The sequence below is a fragment of the Lissotriton helveticus genome, chromosome 8 (assembly GCF_964261635.1).
Source record: "Lissotriton helveticus chromosome 8, aLisHel1.1, whole genome shotgun sequence".
Classification (NCBI taxonomy): domain Eukaryota; kingdom Metazoa; phylum Chordata; class Amphibia; order Caudata; family Salamandridae; genus Lissotriton; species Lissotriton helveticus.
In genome coordinates, this window is record NC_136069.1 from 1704177604 (window position 1) to 1704198497 (window position 20894).

General features: G+C 43.9%; 1 protein-coding gene across 1 annotated transcript in view; it reads right to left on the reverse strand.

Annotated features, from left to right (window-relative positions):
- Positions 1–20894, reverse strand: part of LOC144772153 (pepsin A-like) — a 54768-nt gene that overhangs the window by 29990 nt on the left and 3884 nt on the right. Inside the window, exons 3-5 of the mRNA XM_078656301.1 lie at positions 19355–19472; positions 9482–9600; positions 6108–6304 (exon numbers count right to left, since the gene is read on the reverse strand). Of these exons, the coding sequence (XP_078512427.1) occupies positions 6108–6304; positions 9482–9600; positions 19355–19472 (434 nt within the window). The remainder of the gene's footprint in view (positions 1–6107; positions 6305–9481; positions 9601–19354; positions 19473–20894) is intronic.

The following is a 20894-nucleotide window of genomic DNA, read 5'->3' on the forward strand; positions in this document are numbered from 1 at the left end:
TGTTGCACTTGCTGGAGTGGGAATAGTAATTTTATCCTCTCCGCTATCCAACACTTTCCCTACTGTTGCACTTGCTGGAGTGGGAATAGTAAATTATTCCCTTCTGCAATCCAACACTTTCCTTACTGTTGCTCTTCCTGGAGCAGGAGTTGTAAATGATTCCACTCCGCTATCCAACACTTTTCATACTTTTACATTCCCTGAGGTGGGAATAGTAATTGTATCCGCTACGCTATCCAACAATTCCCCTACTGTTTTAGTAAAGTAGTGTAAAATATTGTTTTAAAATTAAATAATTATTATAATATTTTAATTTATTAAATATATAAATTGTATGTTTATATTTATGCTACATGGGTGTAGATATATATATATATTATTTTGAATTCTATTTTTCTGATTCAAGGAATTCGGAGTGTGTGGCAATATATAAATATATATATACATATATAAATATGTAGTTATAAATTGTATTATTTTTCTAACATTTTATAATTTACATTTATTATTTATATTTTTTAATCATTTTAACTATGTTTTTATTCATTATATTTATTTAATTTATTTTATATTATTTTTAAGACATTTAAAAAAAAATATTTTGAACATCGATATTTTAAACAATGATATTTTGTTTTCTATATTTTTGTACTTCCTTGACATCGATATTCTGTACACGATATTTGTGTACCTCGATATTCCTGTTGTCTTAATTCTGTCAGTGCTCCAACAGCATGCTGAAGCAAAGAGGGCATCATATCATTAGATATCCACTGGCACGGTCTCAGTGAAGCTGTTGACATTTGGCAAAAGAGCTCTGAGCGGGAGAAATTTGAATTTCATGAGCAGGGAAGGTCGCTTGCTGTCCAGATATTTTTGTCCCTGGACTTAGCCAAGATTTCTTCCTTTGGACTTAGAGACTAATTTATATTTTGGTCCTCCCACCTGATTTAAATGAGGACAGACTGTAGTTTTACCACATCTTGACTAATCCAATACCACTGTAACGAAATTTCTCCAATGGAGCAAGTGCTGCCAGAGAATTGGCTTTATGTCAGTCCACCCTATTAGGATGGGCAGACATATAACTGTTTTTTTGTCCATCACTGGCAGGCAAACCCAGGTGGAGGGAATAGTAAAAAAGACGAGATGCCTCCCTCGCCAGGGGAGATGACGCCCACTGAGAGGGCATTTTTCTATTTTTAAACAGAAAATCCCAATTGAAATTTTCTTTTTGAAAAGAAAACAGTTTGGTGCAAGGCTCCATCATGATAACCGAGCCCCACATCAAACTGTAAAGTGCATGGACAGGAATTGCCTTGACAGCGGTTCCTAGCAGTGCTAAAGAAATTACCGCTAGCTTGGCAGTGATTTCTAAATTTGAAGCATGGCACCTAATTCTGGGCAACAGTGTTATTTACTCAATGGCCTGGAAAAAAACGGGCCATCCGACAAACTATGAAATAGGCCCTCAGTTACTTTTTTGGAGTTCAGATTTTTCCCATCCGGCAATGTTCAGCATGTAGCCCAAGACTGCTTAAAAAGCTGGATACCTTCTCCGCGATGACCCCCTTAATCATATTTCCTGTTGCGGAGTAGAAGCAACCTAAATCTTTGGTCCAGCAAAAAGGCACCTTCGTCAGATCAGCATGACAGGTTTGTCCAGATCCTCTGGAGAGCTGTGGTTCCAAAATGTTTCAGGATGTATTAGTAGTGGTATACTTCGACACCAGCCAAGGGTCCAGGACCTTGGGGAAGCAATTGAGGTTCATGATTCAAGCAGCAGGGTCTCTGACAGATCCAGGTTGAACTGGTCAGCTAGAAAATTGCAAATTAGGCTTCTTGTTGGGTCTCTGTAGCAGAAACATAAGGTAAGCAATATGAACCTCGGAGTCTGGCCTTGGGTACAAGACTGAGAGTAGATCCAGTCTTCTTGGTTCTTCTCATGTCACAGACTGCAGGTAAAGTCCTCTTTTGTTTTTCAGCCAAAACGGTTGTTGGGATACGCACTCCCTTTTGTAACCAAATGTAATCAAGAGTCTGTATAGGTGGGTGGTGCCCGTGGGGTTGAGCCCCCTGTACCTGGGTTTGAAACAACTATTTGACGCACTGTTCCCTCGAGAACAGTGTCTCCCCAGAGCACTCAGTGCCAAGTTCAGTAAATAGTTCCAAAACGTGTAAACAAAGTTCAATATATCCTTTTAATTATTCATTTTTGGTTCATATCATGATTATTCTCATGTTCTGATAACATTTGGCCCGGTGGCCCAATGCATTTCGGGCTTTAGCCCTTCTTCAGAGGACGTGTACAATCCTTAAGAAACTTTATCCTTAAGTTTTCAATGTTTGCCAAAAACCGGATAACTCCAATCCACAGGAGCCCAGAGACCGGTGGTGATCCAAATGGTCAAAGGAATGCACGATCCCTACGATCGGTTCAATTACAATCACCGGAAAAACTTATCGCTGTATATGTGTATTCAAAACCGGTATCTTCTCCTTATTGTTTCGAGACTTCAAAGACGGTACAATAAAGTCGTTTTAAGTGTTTTTTAGTATAAATAAGTGCTCAAAACACTATCTTCTCGTTATGTTTATCAGGACTTCAACAGTCCGTGAAAACGAAGTCGGTAGTCACTCTAATTTCTTGTATTAATTGGCACACTTCTTCAAGAAACACTCCCCCATGTGGAGTATAGCGTCAAGGGGCCACCCTATGCGTATATGCGGGTGCACCTGATTCTTTCGGATTTGAATTTTCTCTACTGTGTCAGTGCTTATCTCCGGCCGTCGCAAGTAATGTGTTGTCTGCACAGCGATAAGTTTTTCCGGTGATTGTAATTGAACCGACCGTAGGGATCGTGCATTGCTTTGACCATTTTGGATCACCACCGGTCTCTGGGCTCCTTTGGATTGGAGCTAAAGCCCGAAATGCATTGGGCCACCGGGCCAAATGTTATCAGAACATGAGAATAATCATGATATGAACCAAAAATGAATAATTAAAAGGATATATTGAACTTTGTTTACACGTTTTGGAACTATTTACTGAACTTGGCACTGGGTGCTCTGGGGAGACACTGTTCTCGAGGGAACAGTGCGTCAAATAACTCTTTTGTTTTTCCTCAGTCCATAAATGTGTTCCATGGAGGTTACAGGAGATGCCCCATTTATTCTACATACCAGCCGGCCTGTGGGTTGGGAAAACTCCCGTCCATCCCCAATCCAATGGCGAAAAGGTGTGCTAGGCTTGCCCTATTTAGCTTTGCAACACGTCCCGTGTGCCTCGCCCTTCACAAAACCAACATCACAGAAACATTTCTCCCCTGTGCAGAGCTCTTTTGCCCGCCTCAGAGGCATGTGCAGGGAAATGAGCAACCCCTACCCTGTGGTCAGTCTAAACCAGTTCTGAGAGCAGCTTTTCACCCATTGGGACTTGTGCTCGACTGGCTAGTGGGATTGTGGAAGATGACAGGCCCAAATGTTAACTACTTCTCCCTGTGACAGAGCAGGCTTCTTTGAAGGTAATTAAGTACCTTTGCACTGCCCAGATGGTCAGCCAGAGAAACAGAGCACCTCCACACACCCAAGGCTTTATTTCTGAGCCCTGGGACCATGTTCATCCTTCATCAAACATCTGTTCAGCCCATGGGTGATAGCTGGAAGACCAAGCAAATGGGTGTCTAGAGACTTTAGGCAGGTAAATGCTAACTTTCTAAAGTTTTAAAATATTTATTATAAATCAGACTTCACCTATTAATTGGGCTTGTAATACATAATTGTAAAAACATGAACCTTGTTGCCCTTTCCTAGGCACAGATAACATTACTACATTTAATATTGCATCTTAATGCTTTCCAGTGGAACAGCCAACCCTGCCACAGTGAAAATAGCCTTTAGGGCTCTTTCGCTGTAAGGACATGTTTAACATTCCTACTTTCAAATACCATGCACCATGCCTTACGGAAAGCAAGGCCTACTTAGTAATAACTTACTAATATTTATATGGATTGTGTAGGCCTTTCAAAAGGGGTTATTTTGGCATGTTGAATTTGCGGGCAGTTGAAACCTGGACAGCCAGCCCATTTTTGAGAGGTCTGCGGTCATGTTTATATTTTCACTGTAGTGAACGGCACAATAGGTGCTGCAGTCCACCGGTGACATTTATCTTACAGGCCCCGTTTGCATCCTGGTTTTGTATGCTAAGGACTTGTAGGTAGTTAAACATACTAATCGAGGGATGCCAATTTCTTCATGTTGAGGGGGAGTGGAGCACAACACTTTACCTCAGGTTAGCAGGGGTAAAGTGCACAGAGTTCTACGGCCAAGAAAAACTGGTAGGGCAAAATCCTGAGGAAATACTGTGCAAATGATGGTCATTTCCAAGAGCCATGCAGGAGGTTGTAACCATTATTCTAATACTAGAGTTGAACATTAACTGTTTTAACAAACATCTTGCTGATGAACACTAGGTGAGGGATGGGATAGTAGATGGGGGGTCATCGGGTCCAGTGTAGGATTCCTTTATGAGTCTTGAGAGCATCTGCGAAGATACCTGGAGTGAGGGAGGCATTGACAATGGTGACCAAAGGTGAGGCAGCATCTCCAGAGACAGCTTTGATGAAGGATGAGGGTACGATATAATTTTCATAAGAAGTTGCTCTGAGACATTGAGTATATCAGTGTAAAGTGCAACATAGAGCGCTTTGAAGGTTGACCAGTGTGAGGGACAGATGTAAGAGTTGAATCAGGCTTGGTGTCATTGATGTGCTGTTGGATCTTTTGTACTTTGCACTGGAGGATAGGTTGATGGCATTCCACTTTTCGATGGAGTGGTGAATAGGTGGGTCCAGCAGGGGGTTTATCAATGCTTGATTGTCTTGAAAAGAGTTCTGCTTCTGTTCGTGGCTTCAGTGATGGTGGTGGAATAGTACCATGCTTTGGCAGATGCGATGAGCCATCTGTGTGTGCACGGAGGGACTTTAGTACCATGAGGTCATCAGAAAGTACGCATTTCCTCCATTTTCTTTTTTGTCTGCAGATAGATCATTTATTGCCAGCAAGGTGTTTATAGTATCACGGAGCTGAAGGCTCTGACTTGCACGTGTGGGTTTTTAATTGGGGGTTTGGATGTTCAGAGTTTTACAAAAAAGTGTTGAAGTTGTTTAGACGGGTGGTGGCCCCAGACACTGAGGAGTGAGAGATGAGTTCACATATTAGCTGGATATGTCTTTGAAGGATCAGAAAGTTTGATCTTATCTTTTGTATTGACCTACGTTTGTTGGTAGGATGTTGACAATAGAAAGAGGCATGGCAAAGTGGTCGGTCCAACTCAGGGATAAGGGAAGTTTGCATTGGAATATTGGTGATGTTGAGAAGACGAGGTTGAGGATATAGTGTTTGAGTCGTTGGTTGTGTAAAATGCAGCACCACATTTAGTACGTCAATCAGGCTGAAGAGGGTGCCTCTTGTTTGCTTTGAGCTTGTGTTGTCTGGTAGGTGATACCAGCATGTTGGATGGGTGAGGTGGTGAATTGATGTGAGAATTTATCAATGAAGGCCTTGTTCTGCTTGGGAGGCCTGTAGGTGAGATGGAAGGTGGAGTTTTCAGTTGCAGAGAGTGGGAAATGACATAGCAGCAGCTCCATGTATCTGTGCGTCACTTACTAGCCGAGGGTGGAGAACTAGGATGACTAATGAATGACAGCAAAGCCTCTTTCCTTCTTAAGTGTACAGTGCACATGATGGATGATGTAGCCTGTGGGAAGAAGGACGCGGAAGGATGTGAGATCGAACCATGCTTCTGAAGAGGGTCTCTATCTTGTGAGAGGTGATGAGGTCTGTGATATTTGCTCTCTGGAGTACTGTAGAGGGAGCATTAACAAGCATGAGTTGAAGTGTGTGTTCTGTAGTTTGAGGGTGTGTCATAGTTAGTGAGATGTGTATGAGGTAGGTTCATTGTGTTATGGAAATGCTCTTTAAGTATTTGGGTGGTTTTGGTATATGTTTGATAGTGCGACTTCGTAATGAGGGCTGCAGGATAAGACACATGATTGACATCTTACTCTGTTCAACCTTTTCTTATTACCATAGGAAACGTCACCTACCTGCTCAGGTAGATAGAGAAAAGGTCATCGGGGATCAAACCCTGCTTCCACATGTTGTCGTATACTGTGGTCGTTCCATCACCAAACATATCGGGATATGACAGTCCCAGGATGCCATCAAAAGGAAAATTGGCAAAGACGTTGTCTTCAGCAGAGGTCAAAGTAAAGGCCTGGTTGGTGACCACAAGAGTTCCAATCTCAAAGGAGAAAGAAATCAGAAAATGTTCAGACTTATCTTTGTAATTTAATATGTGAATACCTTCATTAAAGAAAAGAAAAAGCAGGTACATGAAATGTAACCTAGTGAGTAAGACAGGACATCCCTTCTAACACACCGCTTGATAAACCCCCAAAGAGCAATCAAAAGAGACACTCTGCCTGAAAATTCTTTATGAAGTGCTATAGGTCACTGATATAGACAAAAAGGAGTCCTGAACAGGGTACCCATCCTAATTATAATAAGGAATACTTGTGAGTTAGGGATATCATATTTATTTAGATTTTCTGGTCAACATAGTAAGAAAAACATAAAAGACAATACATTTCCACAAACTCTACAATCATCCTAACCCACACAAACACAATATTTGAAAAAAACAGTCAAACACTCACTCAAACATACTCAAACGTTCCGTCAGATAACAATGCAATAAATGGTGCCTTACACAATCAATTAATCCAAGAAAAGATTCACAACAATAGAAAAATCAGATAGTCTAGGGTGATAAGGAAAATCCAAGATCAGTTGGTTGTCACTGTAAAGCACTGATACAGTCCATAGTCTGATTTTTTATCCAAGGGGGAGATGCCAACAAGGGAGGCACAAGGGCTCCAGCGCCAATGCGCGTTTCGGTGTCAGACCCACATTTGGGTCACACCTTCGTCAGGGCGACAGGTTCGAGTGCAAGCAAAGGAAATATGAAGCACCTGGGTTAGATTTCCAGAGCGACTGCCCAAGTCTTTGAAGGGCAGACAGAGAGATTACGCAAATTAATACATAATGCATGAAGGGCTCCAAAATAAGGCCAGCATGTGACTGTCCAGAGGATAATGGGCTCAGCCGAATCTTCAGGAAGAGAGATGCATAATGCGGAACAAAGTTCTAAGCGATATGAGGCATTAAGGGAAAGTGCTTGGCGTCTCGGATATGTACAAGCCGCGATCCTGCTCGGATGTTTTTTTAAGCGTCTGATCCACCTCTCAAGTATTAAACTATATTTGCATTGGACATTACCTTTATGCCGCTTATCGCTTAGAACGTTGTTCAGCGTTATGCATCTCTCTTCATAAAGATTCAACAGAGTGTCTCTTTTGATTTCTCTTTGATTGTTCCCCTGCTCTCTCTGCCTCATATCTGCCTCAGGGGCCCCCTTGTTTGAATGGTTGATGAAACCCCCAGCCATGAGGCATCCAGACATTGAAAACAGGAATCCTTGATCCCATCCCCTTCGCTAACTTGGGTCAGGCTTAAGAAGGCAGAAAGGTAGATGATGCCAAGCGTCAGGTTTTGAGATTAAGAGTCTCCTTCTAGAACATTAAAGGGTAAACATATTCTCAGTGAGGTCTCCATTGTCTATTGTCTATTTCAGGATTTACATTTTTTCAAGAAAGTTCGCTAAGAATTCATGAGGACAAAGGAAGGAAAAAGCGGTGGGTGACTCCTGAATGACCCAGGTGTCTTTAGAGAGGTTATCTGCATGTAATAGACAATGGTTAGGATTGGTTTCATGAATTACAGATGTGAGGACAAGTAAAGGCATCACAGGTATTACACCCATCTGCAAACACCTGAGGCGAGAAATCTATGTTGGAGATAATTAATTTGCAAAGGAGGGAACTTCTCTACTCTGACACCAGCAGAAAGAATCAGGTTGAAGCATCAAATGAAGATGCAAAGGAAGCAGGTATTATGGATCACAAAATAGGATTGCAACAATTCAGTAGAAATTAGGAATTCAGTCTCAATAGAATTGATGAATCATAAAACTAAAGTGTATCATGATTAGCGAGAGCCTCAAACCCCCCTGCCTCAATTTATATACCTCTGCTGCTTGGGGGCACAAAAACCCAAAGCCTGCTTCTACTTTTAATATAGTGAAAATAATATATGCTTGTTAATAAACACTATGGGGCTGGTATACATGCCTCTTGCGCCACTTTTGCCTCATTTTTAACATGAGAAAAGTGACATACAGGTGGCGCAAGGGGCTTGTAAATAAGCCCCAATATTGAGGGGCAGATTTACAAGAAAGTGACGCATCTGTAGAGATGCATCACTTTTCCTGTGCCACCCTGAGAAACCTTTACACCACTACACTGCGTCTCTCCTTATGCCTGTTTCAAGCAGGTGTAAGTTTTGACGCGTTGGCATCCTAGAAGTGACGCAGTGGAATCTTGTAGATTTCACTGCGTCACTTTTACGAAGCTTTCCAGTATGGGAACGCCCACCCTGCATTCATTGTCCAAGGTGCAGGCATAATGTGAAGCAGGGCTTTACAACGTGACTCATCTCCCTAGATGCACTACGTTTTAAATTGCCCACATATTTTAAGCCGAACAAGTATGTTCATCTGTGCTAATGTGTGATTTCTGGGATCTATGCCCTGGTGGAACCTATAGAAACAGTTGCTAGAGGGAGCGTGTTAAGATCATTAAATCTGCATTATCCGGCTTGTGCCACCACACCTACAGCCGAATGTTTTTTTGTCTCTGTTCTCTTCTGTTAGAACATATCGGCACCTACTATGGGTACAAGCCTCAGCTTGTGCACTCTAAGATTACCCTGATGGCTTTCAATCACCTCTCCAGTCAGCTTAAAGGTTCATTTTGAAGGTGGCCCTTTGAAGAGCCAAACCAGGTCCATCCCTTTATCTTCACATTGGACTCTGAGGCACTGTAGCAGGAGAGTTACCAAATATGACAGGCAAAAGAGTCAGTGTACCCTGGCTTTCATCTTCCTGGTGGACATTTTCTCAAAGTAGCCGCTATCATCAAGTAGATGACTTGTAAAGCAGGGACTAGGGGCCATATTTACAAGGAAGTAACACAGCACTGTGCCGCAAGCCATTTGGCTGTGCTGTTCTGTGTTACTTTCAAAGCAGAGGGATGCGTCACATGTACATTAATTTGACATTTCTCGGAGATCTCCCCTGCGCTGGCGCACATTTGGATGCCATGCGCCATCCCAGACACCTTTGCACCATGGTTCAAGTGTGCCGGCGTTGCAAGGATGATGTTTTTGTGTAGGAAGGGACACCTTCCTTAATAAAAAACAAACAGCCCTAGTGATACCCTGGTTTCTGTTCTCTGTCTCATGTGTATCTCAAACATGGTCAAAGTCTGCAAAACTCATGCACATTCTCCAGTCCACTTACCTGGACAGTGTCATTGGCCAGGACTCCGGACACGCTTCCCATGCCATAAGGAAGGACACTCTGTACATTGTTAGACTTGAATGTTGAAGAACTGGCTGAATCGAAACGCCAGTGATTGTCTGCGGATACACAAGTGTTTAATGCTTAACGACATGGAAGATAAGATCACGTATCAGCTAAGAACATTTGAATTATACCACAATTGACCATTTGCCACGCTCTCTTTCAATGGAAAGGTGCTGGGGCTCTCACTCCAGCTCATGCCTCCCATTGGTGGTCTTCATTCTCTTTTGTGAAACCTTGACTGAGTCCCTGCTTTGAACCGATGGCTGAGATCAGTTTTTGTTCTCCAGCTCTAGTGCACCATTGTGAAAAGCTCAACCCTTACCCCTAGTGAAACTGTGCTGGTAACAAGAGAGTGAACTGGCAAACATTAAAAATGATGGAATCTACTTAGAAACACAACCTAGACTGACTTTTTGTCATGGAAACATGGCTTAAGAAGCCGTCTGGGCATCGTCCATGCCCTCCTCCCTGGAATTAGAATTTTTTTTATTTATTTATTTAAAACATTTGTATAGCGCAGCTGTCGCCTTACAGGCATCCTGGCGCTGAGATATCACCAGAGGGGGGGAAGCACGGGGAAGAACAAGCAGTGCGTTGACCATCGAGTTAACACTTTGGAAACAGCCAAGTTTTGACCCGTTTCCTAAAAGGAAGGAGTTCTTTCGTTTGACGGATGTCTTGGGGCATACTGTTCCAGAGTTTAGCGGCCGCAACTCCGAAAGATCTGCCTCCGGTCCTAACTTTTTAAAATCTCGGCACTTTTACAAGACATGCCGTTGTAGAACGAAGTGCTCTGGATGGGGAATACCAGTCAAACATGGCTTGCAGAGATCTGAGCCCAGATCCATGCATGGCTTTGAAGACGAGGCAGAGGGATTTAAAGGCCACTCATTGTTTCAACGGGAGCCAATGGAGTTCGGCCATCGCCGCTGTGGCCGAGGATCTCCTAGGCCAGCCAAGAGCCAGTTTAGCAGCGGAAGATTGTACTCCTTTGAGTCTGTCTAGCAGCAGGGCTGGAGACTCGAGTAGCAGCGCATTGCAGTAGTCGAGGCGACTTAGAATAGTACACCTCACTATTAAAGCCCGGGCCTGTAAGTGAAGTAGTGGCAAGATCTTACGTAAGGACTGAATGAGGGCCGAACAGGTGGACACTGTTTTCACAACCTGGGCTTCCATGCTTAGTTTGTTGTCCATCATAAGACGCAGATTGCGAACAGTGGTAACCGGCTGAGATTTTTCCGAGGATTCTGGGGGCCAAAAATCCACTGGGAAAGGGCGAGGGATTCGACTTCCGGCCCAGAAACAAAACCTCAGTTTTGGAGGCGTTAAACTGTAGTGAGTTGTTATGTAGCCAGCCAGCCATGTCTCGTAGACACTCATGAAAGGATTCCAAAGGAATCGATTCCTCACCCTCCCAGGATAGGATGAGTTGAGTGTCGTCTGCATAATTGATGGCCTTTAGCCTGTAAGACTTTATCAACGTGATCAATGGTTTTAGATAAACGTTAAATAAAATCGGGCTGATGGACGAGCCTTGAGGCACCCCATGAGACACCGGGGAGAAGGCAGATTGAAACGGAGGAAGGGATACAGCCTGCTTCCTATTCCGTAGGAAGGAGCAAAACCAGTGCAAGGCAGTGCCCCCCACCCCAGCCTCCCTCAGTCTCTCCAATAGAATCCCATGATCTACCATATCAAATGCGGCAGACAGGTCCAGCAGAATCAGAGCTACTGCCTGACACCTGTCTGCACGCATTCGAAGGTCCTCCATAGCAGTAAGTAGGGCAGTTTCGGTACCGTGGGCTGGGCGGAAGCCGAATTGTATTTCATCCAGAAATCGATGCTGCTCCAAATGTTTGGAGAGACATGAGCTCACCCAACGTTCCGCAATTTTTGCAGGGAACGGTAGCAAGGAGATGGGTCTATAGTTCTGTAGGCACTCTGGGTTTAAAGAAGGTTTTTTTAGCAGTGGAGAAACAAGAGCCTGTTTCCAAGAAGCAGGAATAGTGCCACTAAGCAGGGATTGATTACAAATCCTGCGTAGAGTAGGAAAGAGTTCCTCTCCGGAAGCTTTCCAGATATTATGGGGGATAGGATCCAGAGGCGATCCAGATGAGATACCACGAGCCATTCTGTCGAAGTCCGCCTCTGTAATAGGAGGAAGCTCCAGCAGACAGTCCACAGGTTGCCATCCTGGGTTCCCGGCACCAATGTCTATATCCCCTTCCCCCAAAGAAGGGGGGCAGAACAGAGTAGGGGAGGTGCTCAAGTTGCGAATGATGACTTCTATTTTTTCCTTGAAAAACAGAGCAAGATTGTCGCAAAGGGCCTGTGTGGGGAGGGTCGATTTTTTTGAGCAGTCAGGGTGAGTAAGATTGTTCAGAATCTGAAAAAGGCTTTTGGAGCTATTTGCAGCGGTGCAGGTTGTGGAACAGAAATAATCAGATTTAGATTTCTGAATCAAGGCTTTATATTCGGAGAGTTTAGTTTTCCAGAGCAGTCTGCTGGCATCGGAATAACCCTGCCTTCGCTTCCTTTCTGCCTGTTTACAGGCAAGTTTAAGAGCCTTTAGAGAGTCATTAAACCACGGAGACGACACTCTGCCCTTATGCTTGCATGTTTTAGGTGGAGCAATAGAGTCAACCCTCTTGGTAATCCTGAGACATAAGGCCTCGTAGTTGTCATCGACTTGACGGTTCGGGGAAAAGCTGTCATCCACCTTGAACACAGCATCCGTAGTTCTTAGCCTCTCGAGCGCTCTCCAGTCTCTGTACTTAAATTCAGAGGAAGTGCCATGTACCGGCGTTCTAACCCCCTTGCTGTTAATATAGAATTTAAGAAGGGAATGATCAGTCCAGCCCATGGGCAAGATTTCACCCAGGTGTACTAGCTGTGGGACTGAGAAGATAAGGTCAAGCCGATGCCCTGCTCTATGAGTGGATTCCCTAACTAATTGATGGAGACCCACACTTTCACAGGAAAGCAAAAGATTATGCAGCCCAGTATCTAAGGTGCCATTCGGCCTTAGATTAAAGTCGCCAAAGATAATCAGTTTATTGTGGGATGTTGCCATGTTGGAAAAGGTATCGAGTAGCGATTTTTGTTGCTGGTTGCTGAAGGTCCCCGGTGGTCTATAGCAGATGACCACCGTAAAAGTAGCCCCAGAATGACTGTTAATAGAGAGGCCATATCTAGAATCTTGATATGCCAAGACATAGACAAGATAGACGTGAATCACGAGAGAAGGGTCACTATAATAAATCACATTACGCTCAAATGCTCTACATTCAGACTTACATGTCCTAAAGGTGCGGAAAGTCTTGGCTTCTGCTCACAAGTTGAATGTTCAGCCTCCTTCTCTGGATCTTTGATCTGTCGCCCACCAGTTCCAAATCTACGCTTCTTAGACACCTAAGCCCTCCCACTCTTAGATATTTGAACTTCACCCTACTCGGGGATCTTACCCTTCATTTAGACTGTAATAACGAACGCAGAGTTATACATTTCTTAGATACCTTAGAGATCCTGGGACTAGATCAGTGGGTATCTCCCTCCACACCTTGTGCTGGACAAACGCCTAATGGGATTTTCTCAAACCTTGGTACTCTTAAGGTTAACTCTCCAGTTACCTTATCATGGCCAGACCACAATTAAATCCCCTCTGAGATAAGACGTCAGAGCACTAATACCCATTTGGGACCCAATTCGGTCATCCCCAAAACTGTGCATAAATGGAATGAAATGCAAGCTGATCCGGACCTCGGCACTGACGCACTTGATCCAAGGCCCATCCTATCAAGGACTCCAACATTAGACACACAGCACTTTAACTCCTGGATGTCTACGCTTAATCATACCTTTGTCCCTCCAGTCCCTTCAAAACAGAAATTAACTACCAAAGTCTCACCCGTTTGTATACACAAAAGCTGACAGAGTTGCATCTGCATTGTAGACAGCTAGAGTGTAGATGGCGAAGAGGTTGTAAATAAGAGGAGCTAATACAATGCAGAATGGCTCTCAAAGCCTACCATCAACAAATTAAAGTAGAAAAGAAAGTCCACTATACTAACTACTTACGCTTGACTCAAAAACTATTTTGAAAATTGTGAAATCATTTACACACCCTAAAATAATTGAACATGATATCCCCCATCACAGACCCTCTGTAATCAAATTGCTAATTTTTTTTCAAAGAAAATAAAAAATGTAAAAACTGATTTTAGGATGATATCCCCTTCAGAATCCCAGAATGATAGACTGATTCTTCGATCAGTTTACACCATTAGCGTGGAACACTCACGCCAAGCAATTCTCGCTTGCAAGGCAGGATTCCCCTTTGACCCCTGCCCCATGGAGGTACTACACACTATTATAGAGATTGTCAACCCAGTCATTAATCAAATAATACATTCCTCACTCTGCTTTGCAGAAGTGCCCTCGGACCTGGAAAATCGCAGCAGTCAAACCCCTGCAAAAAACCATGTAACCAATCCTACTACCCTCTCTAACATCCGACCCATTTTCCTACTTCCTTGCCTCAGTAAAGTGACTGAGAAATTAGGCGATAATCAACTGACTTCTTTCTTAGAAGAGGCTAATATTCTGCATCCGAGCCAATTGGGTTTCTACGGATTATGCACTATTACACACTATGGAGACCCTCAAATTTGCCTTGGATGACGGAAATATACAGTGCTGATTCTATTAGATTTATTATCCGCATTTCATGCCGTCTCCCATGACATGCTGGTGTACCGTCTGAAGACCTGCGGCATTTTCCACCTGGCCCAGCCTGGCTGAAGTCATTCCTTACCAACCAGAGGCGAGGAGTCACTCTGGGACACTACCAGTCAACAGAGAATCGTTTGCATTCTGGTGTCCTGCAGGATTCCTACCCCAAGTCCAGGGCTGTTTAAGTATACATGGCTCCCCTTATATAATCTATATCATCTTTTAATATTGAAAACATCTCTCATGCTGATAATACTCAATTAATTCTAGTGTTAGACACACTCTCTACCAATGTAGAAGGATTGTCTAACTATGTCTCACAGAGGTCTTTCACTGGATGCATTGTAATCACCTGAGATGTAATACCCAAACACTGAGATCATGCTACTAGGAAAGTCCAACATTTTCCTTCCTAGCTCATGGTGGCCCAAGGATACTCCTCCCCTCTAACACGATGGATGTAGTCAAGAACCTTGGAAGTAGTTCTTTGTATTACTCCTGTGTATGGCGAGAAAGACTGGGGCAGTGGCCCTAATTACTTCTAGACTGGACTACTGTAATAGCCTGTAAGCAGGCATAAACAAGTCCATCCTAAAAAAACTTCAGACAGTCGATCATGCAGCAGCATGCCTTACCAAGCCGTCCTCTGCCTCAGTAGCCCTAAAGTTACTTCACTGGTTACCCGTCCATAAACAAGTGCTATTTATGATCTTGGTAATGACCTTTAGAGCTTATAGAGCATCAGGAGCTAAATACCTAATGGCTAGGTTTATGCCTTATGGGACGACACGCCTCCTTAGATCCTCATCAGCAAATCTTCTTAAACCTCCACCTTCCAGATGCAATACAAAGGGGAGGAATCGATAGCCGTTCTCGGTGCCAAAGCCTGGAATCTACTCCCTGGCCACCCCGCGATTCATTTATTAAGACTAATCTTCAGGAAATCCCTAAAACATGGAGTTTTGGAGCCACAGACTCCCTGTGCCTTTCACTTCTCTGAGCTCTGCATTATCTTTCTGAGCATTCTATAGTATCCCGCTTGCCGCCATGATGCTCCCTTGGAGTGATAGTCGCGCATTACAAATATTATATCAATACATACAAAGCATCCACCATCTCTTGAACTCCAGCTGTGAACACAGGCTCTAAGCCTACGAGGAAGCATCTCCCTGTCTCTACTGACAAATAAAGGTGTGTTTGTGTAGAAGGAATTGAAGCCACAAGATATCTTGAATGCACCAGAAAGTGGCAAGAGAGCTTTGCAGCCATAAACCAACCCCCTCCAAACTTTGGGGATGGGACATGGGGTAAGGGACAGCTTTGAGAAAGGCACCGAATGGTGCTTAAAATAACCAATCTGGTAATGCCTTTTTCCTGGCTGTGCCTGTAACCTTGTACAGAGTTTGATCACCATAGCTGTGGAAGCCAGTCTCCTGATTTTGCACTAACCACAGTGTAGTAGTAAGTAGAGTTTATGGAATTATTCAAATATTACAATATATTTTATTTTATTGAAATCCATATAACAAAAAGTTTTTTTATCCATACATACGTCCATAAAATTCATGCAATATGTCAAATTATACAGAATTGTTAAATATCACTGATTAGCCAGAGATCATTAAATACTAAAATCAATAAAAGATAGACAATATAAACATTTAAGTTGGAATTCGAAAAATGAAATGCATAATGTACTGTAATAGGATTCAGGGTGCAAGGGTGGTGCAAATGCTGATAACTGTGTAGAGCAGGAGAAGGAAGGCAGTCAGGAGTGTTGAAAGTTTGCACCACTGAGGCCTGATTACAATCCTGAAGGATGGGTTACTCTGTCACAACGGTAACTGATATTCCAAACGCCAAAATATGAATCCCATCCGCTTGGCTATCCATCACCGTTGTGATGCTGTAACCCATCCGCCAAGATTGTAATCAGGCCACTAAGTCAAGAAACTGTGCACTAAGCTGGATGCACACAGTCACCAAGGACTGAGGTGAGGCGTGGTCATAATGTTACCATTCAAACAAAGTCATACATTTGGTATTCTCTTGAACTTTGGTGCTTGTTTGCGGCCATCACACTTTGTTCTCTACCTCTTACTCTCGCTACGTCTTTTTTATCTTTTTCTTTCTCAAGCCCAATCTTTCTATGCCTCTATTTGTCTCTGTCTCCCTCGCTGATCCCCCTCTCTCTTTGCAGGAATGAACCATATGTAACATTATAATGCACATTCCTGTCCTTTCCTAGTGCTGGCTCACTCTTGGCTGCCTATCGTCAATGCAGACACACTGGCGTCATGGTTCAACGGTGCCTGCGTTGAGGGCAGGGACATCTTTCGGCACAAAAATAATCCGCACAAGCATTTTCCTCTTTTGATATGTGCTGCAGAAGGAAGCACAGGTAGAAAGAGGGAGACATAAGGAGAAATAAATATATGTCTCCCTGCTATGCCTTAACAGGGGAGGTATAAAATGTGGAGCATTCCCAGGTCTACCACTGATTGTAAATCTGGAAATGCAGCAAAATCCAAGGGTGGAGGCGTGTGAACACCCACGCTCCACCCATGGAGTGTCTCCCTGGGGCAGAGTAACGCAACGCAGAGATGTATGTTGTGTTACTCCAGATGTATCAAGCAATGCAGGCATGACACATCTCACTTAGGATTGGTGTTGCTCTTGCGCCCCCCTGCGTGGCACTAGTTCAATGCAAAACCTTCATAAATTTGGCCCTAGGGGTAATTAATTAGATGTCCTCCTTTACCAGAAACTGTTTTTTGTTATTATTTCACCTATGATTTTTCTGAAGACCATTGCCTTGGACTGGTGGTACTTTATTTTCAGGCACTTTATGCTGCAGTACTGTGCAATGGAAATCTCTTTTTTAGAGCTTTAAGTGAGCGGGCAAGGCCATCTGCGTAGAGCAGGTACCTAATCAATACATTCTCTAGTAGCAATCCTGAGGATGGTGATTCTTCTAAAGTGACTACTAAGTTATTAATGTACAGTCCTAAATACAGGTTGGGCTGTGGCAAATCCCTTTCTGACCCTTAGATTATTATTATTTTTTCAGTGTTTCATAAAGCGCGAACTTGACCCGAATCGGGTATCAGAGCTCTTTGCATAGCACCAGTTGCATTACATGAGGACACATTCATTTTGGATAGGCCCGGGGAGATTAAGTGATTTTCCCAGAATCACAGGATGTTTAGCGTCATTGCCGAGACTCGAACCGGGTTCCCCAGATTCGAGGTCGATCGCCCTAGCCATTAGGTCAACTCCTCTCCCCAATGCCTTTGAAAACTCTTTGTATGTGAGTTATGCACCCACATTTTGTTGGTGTGAACATTCTTGTAATACACCAGCTAGCTAGTATTGCTAATGCAAGAGGAACCTGTTACGAGAGACCAGTGTTCACCCTTCAAGGTAAAAGACATCCCTCTATCCCCACTGGCCTCCGAGAGCACTCTTCGCTCCAAGGCCTTCAAGTGAACATTGTTGATGCATAAGTACCTTCTAGTGGACACTCCTGAACAACAATCCTCGTGTTGGGGCTAAATGTTATTTATCCACCCCATTGATCTGCTAGTGTGAATTGATTTTAATTATGTTACATAGAATGTCTGCATGAGTGCGTGATTGTGTGTATGTGTGCCTGAGTACAGATGTGTGTGTAGTATCCTATTGTTAAGCCAGGTGCTGGGTAGAAGAAAGCACACAACAAATCTTAAATTGTGCGTGTGCGCATGCATGCATGTGTGTTTCATTGTTGGGCCGGCTGCCAGGTTGAAGACAGCATGAAGCAAAACTTAAATTGTTTCTAATTCCGCTACAGGAAATGTATGTGCATGTGTGTATGTACATTTGTGGGTGTGTGTGTGTGTGGGTGTGCATGTGTGTGTGTACATGCATGTGTGTGCATGTGTGTGTGAACTTGTGTGTCTGTGTGCATGCATGTGTAAGTATGTGTGCGCATGTATGTGCATGTGTGGGTGTGTGCATGTGTGTGCTTGTGTCTCTGTGTGTGTGTCTGCGTGGGTATGTGTGCTTATATTTGTGAGTGTGCATGTGTGGGTGTGTGCATGTGTGTGCTTGTGTGTCTGTGTGTGTGTCTGCTTGAGTGTGTGTGCTTATATGTGTGAGTGTGCATGTGTGGGTATGCATTTGTGTGTGTGCATGCATGTGTGTGCATGCATAAGTGACTGTGTGCGCACATGTGGAGAAGTGTGGCTCAATGGTTAGAGCGGCATACCCTGATGCAGAGGTCTAGCCCGGGACCAGGGTTCAATTCCCGCCTCGGCAGGACTTGGGCTTAATTTCCTCGGACCTGACAATTCTCGCTTCGGTGCCTATTCTAATCATGGGTCCCACGCTGCAACTCTGGGCAATAGCTTGCTTAATCTCCACAACGGCCCCAACAGCGCTGGGATGCCTGGCTTCACCTTGGGGGTGCCCAGGAGTGGACATTTCACAGGGAAAAGCCAGGAAGGGTTCCACAGCGGTATGAGTACAGCGCCGGGATGCCCCGTTGCTGAGGCAGCCGTGCGCTTTACAAGTACAACACATTTACATTTACATGTTTGTGCATGTGTGTGTGAACTTGTGTGTGTGTGCATGCATGTGTGAGTGTGTGCACGCATGTGTGGGTGTGTGCATGTGTGCCCTTGTGTGTCTGTGTGTGTGTCTGCGTGGGTGTGTGTGCTTATATGTGTGAGTGTGCATGTGTGGGTGTGTGCATGTGTGTGTGCTTCGGTGTGTGTGTGTATGTGTGCACTTATATGTGTGTGTGTGTGTGCGTGTTTGTGTGTGTGCGAGTGGGTGTGCTTGTGTGGGTGTTTGTGTGTGTGTGTGTGCGTGTTTGTGTGTGTGCATGTGTGGGTGTTTGTGTGTGTGGGTGTGTGTGTGTGTGGGTGTTTGTGTGTGTGGGTGTGTGCATGCGTGTGTGTTTGATTGTATCTGCATTTTCAAGGAGTCACAATGAAAAAGAGTGACAAAAAGTGAGGGATTCACAGTACAGCAGGCTTTGTGAGAGATGTTGCAGCTCACCATTGTCAATTCAATGTTCATACACATACTTACTGCAGGCAGGACTCTTGCAGTCTGTGGACGGTACCCAGAGATTGGAGGAGCCCGTGTCAAACATCACCCTAAAGGCCTGAGGTGGAGTCCCAATGGTGATTGTGCCATAATAGACCACCTGAAGGAGAATTAAGGGAAAATAAATTACAATTTGCAGAATTGCGACCCTTTCATGTGTTTATATTCTACTCTCACACCCGCAATGCACACACTTAGGGCCATATCCATCACCGTGAGGAATTGCGATTCCTAATTTTCGATTTTTAAGGAATCACAATTCCTATGCATGTATGAATCACAAACAAAAATTGTGATTCCTACACATTCTTTAATTGCAACTCGCAAATTGCGAATCACATTTAGGGAATAGCTTCCCATTCATTCCTATGGGCCTAGATACGCATAGGAAAAAATGGGAATTGCATGTGCACCAAATAGGTACTTCCAAATTGCGCATGAAATTTCAAGAGTGCAAGGGTGCCAAAAGGACACCCTGATGCACCCCTGAAATTGCCATGTGATCACATGTTTCGCGCACACACATTTCCCAAGGGCATGTGTGTGTGTAACATTTAACCTTGAAAATTGACCTTCAGTGCATTTTTCAAAGTTTTCACAAATTACCATCAACTTCACACTGATGGTAATGAGCGGCCCCTAATTGCCAAATCGCGATTTAAAATTGTATGATGCATTGCATTTAGGGAATCTCTATTTGCGATTCCCTAAATGCATTCGCAATATAAGTAATCACAAATTTTGCGATTACTTAAATTGCAAATTTGCATTTGGGTTGATGCATCCCAAATGCAAAAACACCGGTCGCAAAGGGACAGATTCAGTGAATCTGCCCCTTTGCGATCGGTATTTAGAATGATGCATGTGCCCATTTGTTCTAAAACTTGTAAATGGGCTCAATGAGGTTTCCTTCTATCTTTAAGTAAAGTCACAACATTCTGAGGTTCACAACATCCCCCATCATTATTCACATAATTCTGGCAAATAGTGCATTTTCGGCGGATGTCCCTGTGCCTCACATTCCACGACGGACAATGCGCAGGTGTAAGGTCAGCGCAAACAGGTATTAGTGCACCAAACTGCTTCTTCTCAGAGATGCTGTTCTTCCTGGCGGAGGCACTCTGTACCTGCCTTCACCCCCTGAGAGTGACCAATGACAGGGGGTTTACTAACGTCCTGATGGCCCAGGTCACTGTTCTCTTTGGAACATCTGTGTCCTCACTCTGAACCCCACCCTAATATTGCAAGATGTAGCATTGAGGCAAGTGCCCTGTGCAAGCTGAGGTATGCACAGATCTGACGCTATTATATTTTGCTTATTTTCAAATTCTTGTAAAGAAAAAAGGTGGGAACAGTGGCCAGGGTTTTTAATTTTAATTATTATTATGCGTTCTTATATAGCGCTCGATTACCCGTAGGCATCTCGGCGCTTGCCTTGGGAACCCGTCCTGGCTTCCCCAAGGTGAAAGCCAGGCATCCCGCCGCGGGGGGGCCGTAGTGGAGATTAAGCAGGCTAATGCCC